Below are 13,292 nucleotides of genomic sequence, written 5' to 3' on the forward strand. Positions count from 1 at the left end.
AGCTTGGGAGATGACACCATGCAGGAACCAGGAGAGGCCAACACAGCCAAGGGCTTGAGGATAGAGAGAGAGAAGACAGAGGCCTCAGGGATGGAGAGTCTCCCAAGGTGTTCCACAGGGTGAAGGCCTGTCCCCCTTTAAACCCTCGCCTTGGAAAGGCAGAAGGTGTTGCCTGCAGGAGCAATATGAGGAGAGAAGACGACAGCACAGGCATAAGACCTGCTAAGACCAAGCTCTTTCTCCTCCCCATTTCATTCTTTGCTCCCCCTGCAGAGTCATTTCCGGCAGCTCTGCTCTCTCAGGGCTCTTGGTGGGGACGTGTGGGTTTTCTGAGTCTCTCTCACACACGCAGGAGGATCGGTCTCAACATGCACCTCAGATATCTCGTCCTCGCTGCCTTCCTGAGGCAACCACTGGGTAAGCATTGGCTTTGACTGGAGGCAGGATTCCTCTTCTTCCCAGCAGACCCTCACCCCCTCAACAGATCTCTGCAGGAGCTGCTCTTGAATTATGGGCAAATGTTGGGAAACATAAAATCACAAGTGTGGCTTTGCCCCTGCTTTCTCAAGATACTGCTACTGATAGAAAAGAGGAGACTGAGAAGAAACAGTTCCTCTCCTGACCATCACAGACCCCTTGCTTTCCTTTTCTCTTACCAACCATCCACCTCTCGCTCCCTCTCTCTTCTGATCTGTGCTGGCCCAGTGTTTCACAGCCATGTCATTGCAGAAGCTCTTTTCTATCTTGGAAGTACACATTTTCTGATGCACAGGGGGTTTGCAAGTTGATGCAGGGACATGAGAGCTCTCTCATCCCACTCACACTCTTATGGTCTCCCAGTCTCTCTCCTGGCTGGCACATGTCATGCAGCTTGACCAGACCATCCATTCCTCCTGCAAGTCCACAATGCCTGGGCTTCTTTTTCCCTCCCTTCCCTGACCTTGGAGCCTTCTGAGAAGACTGGGAAGGGGCAGCAGGATGAAACTTCTCACTGGAGTTCCCTTCATCTCTCATGTCTCTAGAGGTGTCCTGGGGCCATCACAGGAGGGCCAGACACCACAGGCTGTTCCCTGGAGACTCCAGGCAGCAGGAGTGTGGTGACCAAAGACCTGGGTTGCTTAGGCTAAATCAGCTGCTTCTCTTGTTGGCCACCAAGGACTCGGAGTGGGTGACTCGCACAGGTCCAGTCCAACCTGAATTATGCTATGGAAAGACTAAAGATAGTTGGGTTGGTTGTTTGATTAAATGCTGAAAATAAGGGAAGGACAAATGCAAATCCTACCTGAGTTGAGGCAACTGAAAATGGAAGGGTTACAGTCCGGTGGGAGGAGAGTGTTTGGTCTGCCCAAAGATACTCACTGCCTTGCTGTTTCCATTTATGGGGCTTTTCTGCAGAGAAAGGCATAGGGAGCCCTCTCTGCTGACATTTTGCATCTGCTCTTGTTTTGCATCTCAGAGCCTTTCCCTGCAGAGTGACTGCCTCTTGATTTCTTCCAGGCACCATGGGACAGGTCACCATCACCCAGCAAGAAAGACAACTCGCAGTGAAGCAGAGAGATTGGGAGATGACACCATGCAGGAACCAGGAGAGGCCAACACAGCCAAGGGCTTGAGGATAGAGAGAGAGAAGACAGAGGCCTCAGGGATGGAGAGTCTCCCAAGGTGTTCCACAGGGTGAAGGCCTGTCCCCCTTTAAACCCTCGCCTTGGAAAGGCAGAAGGTGTTGCCTGCAGGAGCAATATGAGGAGAGAAGACAACAGCACAGGCATAAGACCTGCTAAGACCAAGCACTTTCTCCTCCCCATTTCATTCTTTGCTCCCCCTGCAGAGTCATTTCCGGCAGCTCTGCTCTCTCAGGGCTCTTGGTGGGGACGTGTGGGTTTTCTGAGTCTCTCTCACACACGCAGGAGGATCGGTCTCTGTCAGTGTCCTGAGAGGAAAGAGGTGCTGAAAGACTCTCATGTCCTTGTGGTTCCCTGGCTGATGGGAGCTGGGGTTGTGTGAGAGACATGAGTGCCCTCAGGTGTGGCCTGGCCAGGCTGATTTCAACATCAACTTATGAGTCCCCTTAGCCCTGCACATCTGTGTAACTGCTGGGCTGTGCAGGGAACTCTTTCTGGGTAGAGGGTGAAGAGGTGACCTGCCCTTACTAACCTTACCCTTGGGTGCAGGTCAAGCTCCCTCATTGTTGTAGTTTTGGCTGCACTGGCCAATCAGAATGACAGATGGCCCCTCCCTCGCCCCTCTTCAATGAGAAGAGAGGAAGAGATCATGAGATTTATAAGTTTAGAAAAAGAACTAAACTACTTTAATGAATATATTAATAAATTATGAAGTGATAAATAAGAAGAAAAATAATTTAAAAAAAAAAAAAAAACGGGAAAAAACACAAGAAAGTATACAGTGTATATGAAACCGTACCAAGCTCCCAGGATGATGATCACATCACCAGCAGGCACAGAGATATGTCCCAGACTGGACTTCGCTATGGACAGAAGCTAGATTCAGGATCTGGAGTCTGGAATGCTCAAACAGGGATCAGAGGCGGACAAACAGACAAGGTCTTCCTCAGACATTGGCCGTTGAAGAAAGAGAGTTGGCCCTTTGTTCCCTCAGTCTTTATACTGAGCATGACACAGATGGGATGGAATACACTGTTGGTCGGTTTTGGGTCACCTGTCCCGTCTGCTCCTCTCTACTGCTCCACTCTATGCTTTTTCTCTTCCGACCCTCCAACAGGGCAAATAATGAAGTTACCTGACCTTGGTTGTTATAGCAGTAAGTATAAATGTAATATTTTTCTATATTATTTATATAATACTACAGAAGTATAATCAGGTCTTATCACTGTGAGAGTGAACAGTTTTTGAACAATATGTTGTTAATTTCAGATTTTAGTTAGTTAGAAGAGGTCCAGCTTAAAAAGTAAAATTACTGAACAGAGCATTGTTTCGGTTTTACCTCAAATCAGGACATTCATTCGGGGGATAAGTGGGAGGATGAGGAGGAGAAGGTTGGGGGCTGTTTTGAAGGCTTTTTCTTATACCATCTTCACTCCTGCATCCTTTGGGCCCATCTTCTGACTGAAGTTCTTTCCCCACCACAAGGCTACCCAAAGCACAAGGGATTCCTTTCCGCACAGGCTTCTGAGCTGCTGACCCCTCAGAGCACCCAGCAGCACCAGGCTCCTCTCTAAGGGAAAGCAGTTGTCAACCTCTCTGTTGCAGGACGTCCTCTGAGGCCAGGGGATCTTATGTGAGCAGAGATGCTGGAATACAGGGTCTGATACCCACTGGCTGTGGAGGAGTTGGGGAATATCTGCCTCATCTCCAAGAGACAGTGACTGGAAGAGACCCATTGCCCTACGTCCCACTCTTCCCTTAATCCTCTGCTTGTAGCCCCATCTTATTCCCCACCACACAAGGCAACACCCTTCTTCCTTGGCAATATGAGACAGTGTCCTCATGAAAAGAGTTGCGTGGAGGCAGGGGTGAGGATGCAGAAAACTTTAATGATTCTGAAGTGAGAAACAAGTTCACTTGTAGAGGAGGGAACCAGAGCAGGGAGAGGACCAGCAACTGCCAGAAGTCTGCTCCCAGTGCCTGTGGTTGAGATCCCATAGGCCCATTCCAGAGAGGTAGAGGTGCCAGCAGATGCCCCATGTTATGTTTACGGGTCTTACAGCCCAGAGAATAGAAGACAAGAAAGAGATGGGAGAGAGAATGAGGCAGGGAAGTTAGATTTTGGCCATGTCTTCAGAGAGCCCCAGCAGGTCTCCTTTGGAAGGGCAGCACTGGATGCTCAACCTCTCTGAAATCGATGGCCAGGAGCTCTGTCCTCAGTCCAGCTTCAGGTTTCTGAGGGTCCTTATCGGGGCTATCACCAGTGGATTTAGCAGGGGGGGCACCTTCTGCCATAGTAGCGGCTGGAAATGCCAGAGAGGTCACAGCACCCAGAGGTAATGGGCACTCCATCACAGCTGAGGATGCTGCCAACAGCAGCAGAGGTGGAGGATCCCACCAGGGTGTTCTGAGGGAAGGAGCTGAGGATGGGGCCGGGCAGGGCCACCACAACAGGAGAGGGCTGGATGACGACAGAGGAGTACTGGCACTGCCTGACACAGGGCTCGTTGCAGCTGTTGGCCAGTGGGGTTGGGCCGCAGGGCCGGCAGGGCACGCACTGGTTGTAGCAGGACATGTCTCTGGCCTGCAGGTGCACCTGAAAGAGAGGGCAGAGAGGCAGTAGAGCACAGGCACACACAAAGAGCAGTCTACCAGGAGTCTGTAACTCCACCACAATCATGTCAAAGGCAGCTGCTGAGCCAGGAGGTAGAAACTATGCAGTGGGGCAAAAGGGCTTCCAGACACAGTTCCCTAACGATCACCCAGGACCAATCAGGCTGCTGCTGCCAATCATTTCAGTGAAGGACAACCCCAGCCAAGATCCAGATCCTCTTTGCTAGATAATGAAGTGTCACCAGATTCAAGGAGGCTGCTGCCTATCTCTTAAGAGAAGAGCACCCTCAACCAAGTCCCAGACACTCTTTGAGTCAGACCATCACCCTTCTTCCCCTTCTCATGTCAAGCAGCAACATAGCCCACTACAAGATGGAAGACTACACATCTGTGTGAACACCTTCCCTCACAGAGGCTTCTTCTGAGTGCAGGGACTGAGACACCCCATGATTTCTGGGGAAGGAATGCATCAGTGCCTGCTGAAGCCTCAGCTCAGTTCCCAGATGGGTGTAGTGCAGGCAAGTGATGTTGGCCTGGGGCACTGTCATGGTTTCAGCCAAAATCACCACAACTGGACCGACGATAGATTTCCACTCCCCCAAAAGAGGAGAGGAAGACATAGGGAGATTCAGAAGTTTAGAATTAACTAAACTACTTTAATGAAGAATTAATATTAAAATAAAAAGAAGAAAATAATGAAATAGATCAAATATATACAAAACCATATCAAGCTCCCAGGATGACAGTCCCATCACTGGCAGGCACTGGGAAAGTCCCAGACTGGACTAAGCCACGGACAGGAACTGGATTCCAGCTCTGGAGTCAGGAACACACCATCAGCATCAAAGGCAGATGAACAGGCAGGGTCCTCTTTGGACGTCGGCCATCACAAGAAGAGCATTGACCCTTTGATCCCTCAGCTTTTATACTGAGCATGGGGCAGATGGGATGGAATACCCCTGTTGGTCAGGTTTGGGTCACCTGTCCTGTCCGCTCCTCCCCACAGATATGACCCCTGAATGTTTTTTCCGCTTCTGACCCTCTAAATGGCAAATAACGAGAAATGGCTGACCTTGGTTGTTATAGCAGTAAGTATAAGCAAGGGCCTCTCTGCACACCATTCCTTGGCATGTAGCACAAACATTGGCCTTATCATTCTGAGAATGCGCAATTTTCTCCACAATATGCCCTTACTTTCAGAGAGTTAGAGGAGACTCAGATTTTAGTTAGTTAGAAGAGGTCCAGCTTAAAAAGTAAAATTACTGAACAGAGCATTGTTTCGGTTTTACCTCAAATCAGGACATTCATTCGGGGGATAAGTGGGAGGATGAGGAGGAGAAGGTTGGGGGCTGTTTTGAAGCCTTCCCTGAGTGAGGACGTGCCTTGTCTTTCTCTCCCAATTCACTCCAGTGGTCACTTGCAGGGTGCAGGTGGGCTGCTCTGCTGGGTTTTATCAACACTTTTAATCTTTTACCCAAAAAACTAAGCAGCCCTCCCCAACTCTGGGTACTGAGGGCTGCAAAAGCTATTTCCCCCATTATTTCAATGCTGCTGAAAATTAAATTTATATGGGCCCTCAGCCACCACCAGGATATTATGGGAGGAGAACGTCAGGCTTGAAGAGAAAAATCAGTTCTTGCCATGGCACACAGAAAATCAGGAGAAGATTTTTGGCTTCAAAAAAAATGGACTGTTATCACTGTCTACAAGATGTACAGATTTTGAGGGAGGCCTCCAATTTGCTTAAGTATTCCCTGAACTTATCCTCTTCCAACAATATGTCTCCTTGTTCCCAGTTTCAAGGACATAGGATTCCTCAATATTGGAAGACTGAGGCCAAGGCCTCAGCCCCTCAGTCTTTCCATGTCCTGTGTTACCAGCCTGCATGGCATCAGAGAAGGCCCAGACCTTCATCAGTGGGACCACATATCCCCAGCCTTCCTTTTGTCACCTGTGTCCTTAGAGAAGCCCTTCTTGTTGCCTTTGACACCTGTTGCCAGAGTCAGTTCCTGCTGGACTTTGGCTTTCCTAACCTCATCCCTGCATGCTTGGACAATGGAATTTCTGGATTCCTCCCAGGTTACCTGTGCTTGCGTCCCTCTTATGTTTTGATTTGGCCAGGAGCTCCTTGTTCATCCATGCAGGCCTCCTCACATGCTTTGCTGTCTTTCTGCTCATTGGGATGGACTGCTCTTGAGCTTGCAGGAGGTGGTCCTTGCATATTAACCAGATGTCTTGGGCCTCTGTTGCCTTCAGGCCTTTCTCCCACAGAAATTTTCCAAGCAGATCTTGAAAGACACCAAAGTCTGCTGTCCTACTGGCCCAGGTTCTGACCTTGTTATTTATCCTCCACCCACCCCTTGGAATCCAGCATTTCATGGTCACTGCAGCCAAGGCTACCTTTGATCTTCACATCCGCAACAAGCCCTCCCTTTTTAGTGTGTATGAGGTTGAGCAGAACATCTGTCCTCATTGGATCCTCAATCCCTTGGGTGATGAATTAGTCATGCATGCACTTGAGGATCCTCCTGGCTTGCTTATGTCCTTCTGTGCTGTCCTTCCAGAAGATATTCAGGTGGTCGAAGTTCCCAATCAGAACCAGGGACTGTGAACGTGAGACTGCTCCTATCTGCTTGTAGAGGGTCTCATCTGCTGGTTCTTTATTGGCAGGCAGCCTACAGGGGACAGAACTACTACAATGTCCTCTGTATCTCTCTTCTCTTTAAGACTTACCCACAAGCTCTCAGTTGGCACCAATCCCCAGGATTGTCCCTGCAAATCTGCTTTTAGGAGTTTAAAAGTGATACTCAGTTTTTAAGAACCACCTTTTAAAACCAGAGGAGCAGGCAATTCTTGATCTCTTTCTATGACCGTGTGACCCGCTTTCTTGATGAGGGGAAGGCTGTGGACGTTGTCTACCTGGACTTTGGTAAGGCTTTTGACACTGTCAACCACGGCATTCTCCTGGAGAAACTGGAGAATCATGGCATAGACAAGTGTACCCTTCACTGGCTGGATGGCCGTGCCCAGTGAGTTGTGATCAATGGGGTGAAATCCGGCTGGTGACCAGTCACCAGTGGTGTCCCTCAGGGCTGTTTTGGGGATAGTCTTGTTTAATATCTTTATTGATGATCTAGATAAGGGGATTGAGTACACCGTCAGTAATTTTACAGATGTCACCAAACTAGGTGGGAGTGTTGATCTGCTTGAGGGTCAGAAGGCCCTATGAGGGATCTGGACAGACTGGAGCAATGGGCCAAGGCCAATGGGATGAGGTTTAATAAGGCCAAGTGCCGGGTCCTGCATTTTGGTCACAACAACCCCAGGCAACGCTACAGGCTTGGGGAAGAGTGGCTGGAGAGCTGCCCAGCAGAAAAGGACCTAGGAGTATTGGTGGACAGCCGGCTGAACATGAGCCAGCAGTGTGCCCAGGTGGCCAAGAAGGCCAACAGCATCCTGGCCTGTATCAGGAATAGTGTGGCCAGCAGGAGCAGGGAAGTCTTTGTGCTCCTGTACTCGGCACTGGTGAGGCCTCACCTCGGGTACTGTGGTCAGTTCTGAGCCCCTCACTACAGGAAGGACATTGAGCTGCTGGAGCGTGTCCAGAGGAGAGCCACCAAGCTGGTGAGGGGTCTAGAGAACAAGTCGTATGAGGAGAGGCTGAGGGAACTGGACATGTTTAGTTTGGAGAAGAGGAGGCTGAGGGGAGACCTCATGGCCCTCTACAACTACCTGAAAGGAGGGCATAGAGAGGTGGGTGTCAGTCTCTTCTCCCAAGCAAATAATGACACACGCAGAGGAAATGGTATGACATCGCGGCCGGGGAGGTTTAGATTAGGTATTAGGAAGAATTACTTTACAGAGAGGTTGGTCAGGCACTGGAACGGCCTGCCCAGGGAGGTGGTGGAGTCACCATCCCTGGAGGTATTTAAGAAACGTGTGGATGGGGCACTTCAGGGCATGCTCTAGTGCCCAAGATTATTGGTTTGTGGGTGGGTGTGATGTGGTGGGGTGTTGTGTTTTGTGGGGTTTTTTGTTGTTGTTTGGTTTTTGTTTGGGTTTGTTTTGTTTTGGTAAGGTTGGACTCGATGACCTCAGAGCTCCCTTCCAACCATGGTGATTCTGTGATTCTGTGATTCCATTGTGTCTCTAGTTAAGCAAGCAGGACAGAAGACCTCATGGAAAAAAGAACTTGTACAATCTGTGGAAGGAAGGTCAGGCTTCACAGCTGTGAAGTACACAGCTGTGGTTCGTATATGCAGGGGAAGGCAGGAAAGACCAAAGCTCAATTAGAGTTGAAAGTGGCCTGCCTTGTGTCAGACAAGAAAGGCTTTTTTAGATGCATTGATAGCAAGAGGAGTTGTCAAGAAAACATTGGGCAAATATTTGTTGTCACCTGAATAACTAAGATGATGGAAAACTTGGGGCATTCAATACATGTTTTGCCTCAGTCTTTAATAATGCTGATGGACCTTGGGCTTCCCAGTCCACTGAGTTGGAGAACCATGACCAAGGGAACAATGACTTTCCGTTTGTGGACACTGAATTTGTAAGGAACCAGTATGACCTGTATCATCAGGTCATACGTCCATGAGGACAGACAGGATTCATGCCAGAGAACTGAAGGAACTCGCAGATGTTACAGCAGGAATCCCCTAAATGATCTACCAAAGGTCTTGGGAAGCTGAGGAGGTCTCTGCTGACTGGAACCTAGACAATGTTTTTCCAACTGAAAGAAGGTTGAGAAGGAAAACCCTAGAAACTACAGACCTCCCAGTCTGACCTCAGTCCACGGAAAAAAATTATGGAGAATGTCATACTGGGTACTATTGAAAGGTGTTTAAAGACCAATGCAATCATCAGGAACAGTGAACATAAGGACACAAGGTGAAAACTTCATTGAACTAATTTGCTATCTTTCTATCAAAAGGTCAAACACCCAGTGCATGAAGGGAAGGTGGCGGATGTATTTTTTCTGGATTTTAGTAAGGCTTTTGATAGTGTCTCTCACAGCATCCTTCTGGAGAAGTTGTCCATCTGTGGGATGAGCAGGTACATCGTGTGCTAGGTGAAGAACTGGCTGAAAGGCAGGGCTCGAAAGGTTGTAGTTAATGAGGCTACATCTGGTTAAAGATTAGTAAGCCCAGTGTTCCTCAGGGTTCAATTCTAGGGCTAGTTCTGTTCAATGATTTTGTCAGTGATCTGGATGCAGAAGCTGAATGCACCATGAACGATGTTGCTGCTGATACCAAACTGGGAGGTACCATTGACTCTCTGGAGGGACAGGAGGCCTTGCAGAGAGATATAGATGAATTGAAGCATTGGGCAATCATTAATGGCATGAAATTTAACAAGTCCAAAGGACAGATTCTGCACCTGGGATGGAGTAACACCAAACACAAATCTAAATTGGGAGAGGAGTGGCTGGAGCAGCCCTGCAGAACGGGATCTGGGGGAGCTGGTTGACAGCAGGCTCAACTGGAGTCAGGCATGTGTGCTGCCAGCCAGAGGGCAAAGCACATCCTGGAGGGCATTAACACAGTCGCATCAGCCAGTCAGGAGAGGGGATTATCCCACTGTATTTAGTGCTGGGGTGGCCTCCCCTTGAGTTCTGTGTGTAGTTCTGGGCCCCACAATTTCAGAAGGAAGTGAAGGTACTTGAATGTGTCCAGAGGAGGGCAACAAAACCTGAGAAAGGGCTGTAAAGAATGTCCTATGAGGAGTGGCCAAGGACTTTGGGCTCATCTAGTTTGCAGAAAAAAATCTGAGGGGTAACCTCATTGCTCTCTGCAACTTCCTGAGGAGCAGAAGTGGAGAGGGAGGTGCTGATCTCATCTCCCTGGGATCCAGTGATAGGACACATGGGAATGGTTCAAAGCTGCATCAGGGGAGGTTCTAACGTGCCATTACTAAACATTTCTTTACAAACAGAGTGATCAAACTCTGAAACAGGCTGCCTGGAGCAATGGACCATCAGTAAATGCCCAAAGCCTGTTAGTGTTGAACAGGCATTTGGAGAACAACCTTAATTGCATGGTTTAATTTTTGGTCATCCCTGAAGTGGTCAGGCAGTTGGACTAGAGGGTTGTTACAGGTCCTTCCCAACTGTAATATTCTAGTCTAGTCTAGTCTAGTCTAGTCCTGTTCTATTTTATTCTTATTGTGTTCTTCTCTCTGTCTCTCCTCTCCTCGTTCTTGTTATATTATATTATATTATATTATATTACATTACATTATATTATATCAATTATATCAGCATCAAGCTGCTGAACCCCAGACAAAATTCTGACTGCCAAACTTTCACAATATCTGATGCTGTGCAGGAGACTTGCAACTGCTTGCCAACTGCTGAATGCCCATCTCTTGCTGCCTGTTATGCCTGAGAATATTCTGTGGTCTTAGAGTTGCTGGCAACAGCTGTACTAAGAAGTGCTCCGGAAAAATGCTTTTATTGAATTTCTGGAGGTCTTAAGTTTTGTTCTTTTGGTGAAGCAGGGATGGAGTATGTGGAAAAAATGTATCTGGTACCTGTAAATTAGCTGGAGAAGCTATAGTTTGTGCTATTACCTGGGGAAGACATGAGGGCTGATTCTGTCCTCTCTTTGGATGCTGAAATAAGGGGCATTCTTCAGACACCAGATTTGGTGTCCTACGAAAAACTTAGGCGTATACAGATACTTGTCAAACGTAGTTATCCCACAAGAAGCAGAGCAATCAGAAAAGGAGTAAAATAATTCTTGCTTTTCCAGAAGAAAACAAGACAGAGGTGGGAAAATCCCTCGGAGATTCCTGAGGGCTCCACCCCTCTTGTTCAGGAAGTGCCTGATATTACACATCCACAGTTTTGGAGGAGTTTGCAGTTTCTCCTCAGTGAACTAGGGTAGCACAAGCGTATTTCTTCTTGGAAAAACAAGGGGAGTTTTGTGTACAAGGGGGATGGCAATGAGGGGTCTCACCTACTTGATTTTGTCCAGTGTGTCCTTCAGACTTGTGGCACATCAGAGAAGACCAAAAGGCTGGGATGTTGTTATGAAAGCCATGGCTGCCATTGTTGCAGTGGTTCTGGGTGTGCTTGGTCCTGATTCTCATTGGCCCTCTGTTGCCACCTGACTCAGCAGTGGCTCCCACAGAACCTGCAAGAAGTGGTGCTCCCATCCTCACCCCATGCAGGAATGACCTTGTCCTGCAGTTCTGGTGCTGTGGAGGCGTTGTGTGAAGGCAAACTCCCAAAGCACAGGGTGCCATGCTCTGGAGATGTGGGATGGCCTTGGCAGCTGTCAGGATTCCTCTTCACATGACACGGTCCATGGCCAGGGGATTATTTCTGAGCAGAGTCTCAGCAAGGCAAGGACTGATGGCCATTGGCAGTGGAGTGACTGGGAATGTCTTCCTCAGTTTCAAGAGGCAGTGCCTGAAAGAGGACTCTCTGCAGTGCGTCCCACCCTCCAAAGCCTCAAGGAGTGATGAAGAGTTCCCCTGTCCCCCCACCTAATTCCTCACACAAAACAATGGCTTTCTCCCCCAACAGGGAGTGTGCGGGTGGAAAGACCACGTAAAGGACACAGGCAGGGTTGCAACAATTGTTTAATGAGTCTAAAGAGGGAAATGGGGTCACATCAAGTGGAGTCCCCCCATGTGGGGAGCAGAAAGAGCCGACAAAAATGTGTTTCCCTTTTCCTGTGGCAGAGTTCCCACAGGGCATCTGTTGATGTGCCCAGCAAAGGGAGACAGGCTGCAGGTCCCTCTAGGATGGTTTCTGGGGTATCACAACAGGCTTTGAGGGGAACACAAGGAAACAAAGAAAAGAGACAAAAAGAGTGCGAGAAAGACAGGAACAGGAAGGGTAGACATTGGCCATGTTTTCAGAGAGCCCAGGTTGACATCTTCACGTCTGCCCTTGCAGGGCAAGTCAGAGATGGTCAGCTGCTCTTGTTTAATGTAGTATGTAGATGTAGTTTAATCCTCTGTCCAACACCAAGTTCTGAGTTCCAGGGGGTCCTTGTACCACTGGCTACTGCTTACATCTTTAGCAGGGAGGGCATCTGCTGCCACAGTAGCGGCTGGTAATGCAGGAGAGGTCACAGCACCCAGAGTTGATGGGGACTCCGTCACAGCTGAGGATGCTGCCAACAGCAGCAGAGGTGGAGGATCCCACCACGGTGTTCTGAGGGAAGGAGCTGAGGATGGGGCCGGGCAGGGTCACCACCACAGCAGGAGGCTCAATGACGACGGTGGAGTTCTGGCACTGCCTGACACAGGGCTCGTTGCAGCTGTTGGCCAGTGGGGTTGGGCCGCAGGGCTGGCAGCAGGGCCGGCACTGGTCGTAGCAGGACATGTCTTGGCTTCAGAGGTGCACCTGAGAGAGAGGGCAGGGAAGATGAAAAACATGAGCGTTCATTCCTGTCACTGTACCATGAAGGAGCCAAGAACACGCAGTGCTTGCAGATAGAGACTGTGCAGTGACATATGAGGACTTTTGGGCCTCATCGTTACAGAGCCTAAAAAGAGTCACCAGCTCCTCTGACACTACTGTCTGGCTCCTGAGTCCAGAAGCCACCTCTGCACAGTCCTAGCCTCCCCCCATGTCTAACCTTCTCCCCACTTCCCTCTCCCGTGACAAGCAGCCCTGTGATCTGGTATAGAACAAAGCTAGTGTCAACTGAGAGGTCCACTGAAGTGTGACCTCCTTTTTGAGACAGTGGAGAAGGAGAAGGGGGATCACACTCACCTGACTCCAAAGGAGAAGGCAGCAAGAGAAGTGGATGTGAGAGCGAGGAGCTGGGCTGCCTTTTATTGTGCACCTTTCCGCCCCCAGGCTGCCAGAGGCTTCCCTTGCAGAGGTGTTTATTTGCTGACAAGCTCATCTTGAATGCAGAACATCCTGGCTATTGCTATGGGCTCTGTTTTGGCTTCCTGAATTGGTGTCTTCCCATTTCCTGCTCAGGCCCATTCCCCAGTGGAAGCATCTTTGTGTGACAGGATGAAAGGGCCAAGCATTTCCGGTGCAAAACACATGAGTGTGGGCAGAGGACTCATCTCACATGCTGGAAGAGTCCA

At 49.1% G+C, this 13,292-nt stretch overlaps 2 protein-coding genes across 2 annotated transcripts; both read right to left on the reverse strand.

Annotated features, from left to right (window-relative positions):
- Nucleotides 1-3,891: 3,891 nt before the first annotated feature.
- Nucleotides 3,892-4,246, reverse strand: LOC106900206 (feather keratin Cos2-3-like). The gene has a single exon (XM_014962195.1). It carries the CDS (start codon nt 4,195-4,197, stop codon nt 3,892-3,894), a length of 306 nt encoding a protein of 101 aa, XP_014817681.1. The 5' UTR covers nt 4,198-4,246.
- A 7,557-nt stretch (nt 4,247-11,803) lies between these two features.
- Nucleotides 11,804-12,589, reverse strand: LOC106900204 (feather keratin Cos2-3-like). Its single transcript, XM_014962192.1, has one exon. It carries the CDS (start codon nt 12,568-12,570, stop codon nt 12,262-12,264), a length of 309 nt encoding a protein of 102 aa, XP_014817678.1. The 5' UTR covers nt 12,571-12,589; the 3' UTR covers nt 11,804-12,261.
- Between the last annotated feature and the right edge of the window lie 703 nt (nt 12,590-13,292).

This window comes from Calidris pugnax, unplaced genomic scaffold (genome assembly GCF_001431845.1).
Source record: "Calidris pugnax isolate Ruff unplaced genomic scaffold, ASM143184v1 scaffold1416, whole genome shotgun sequence".
Taxonomy (NCBI): domain Eukaryota; kingdom Metazoa; phylum Chordata; class Aves; order Charadriiformes; family Scolopacidae; genus Calidris; species Calidris pugnax.

What these genes read in the sequence shown, in the direction of transcription:
- LOC106900206 (XM_014962195.1), bottom strand. Translation starts at nt 4,197, where the DNA reads ATGTCCTGCTACAACCAGTGCGTGCCCTGCCGGCCCTGCGGCCCAACC.
- LOC106900204 (XM_014962192.1), bottom strand. Translation starts at nt 12,570, where the DNA reads ATGTCCTGCTACGACCAGTGCCGGCCCTGCTGCCAGCCCTGCGGCCCA.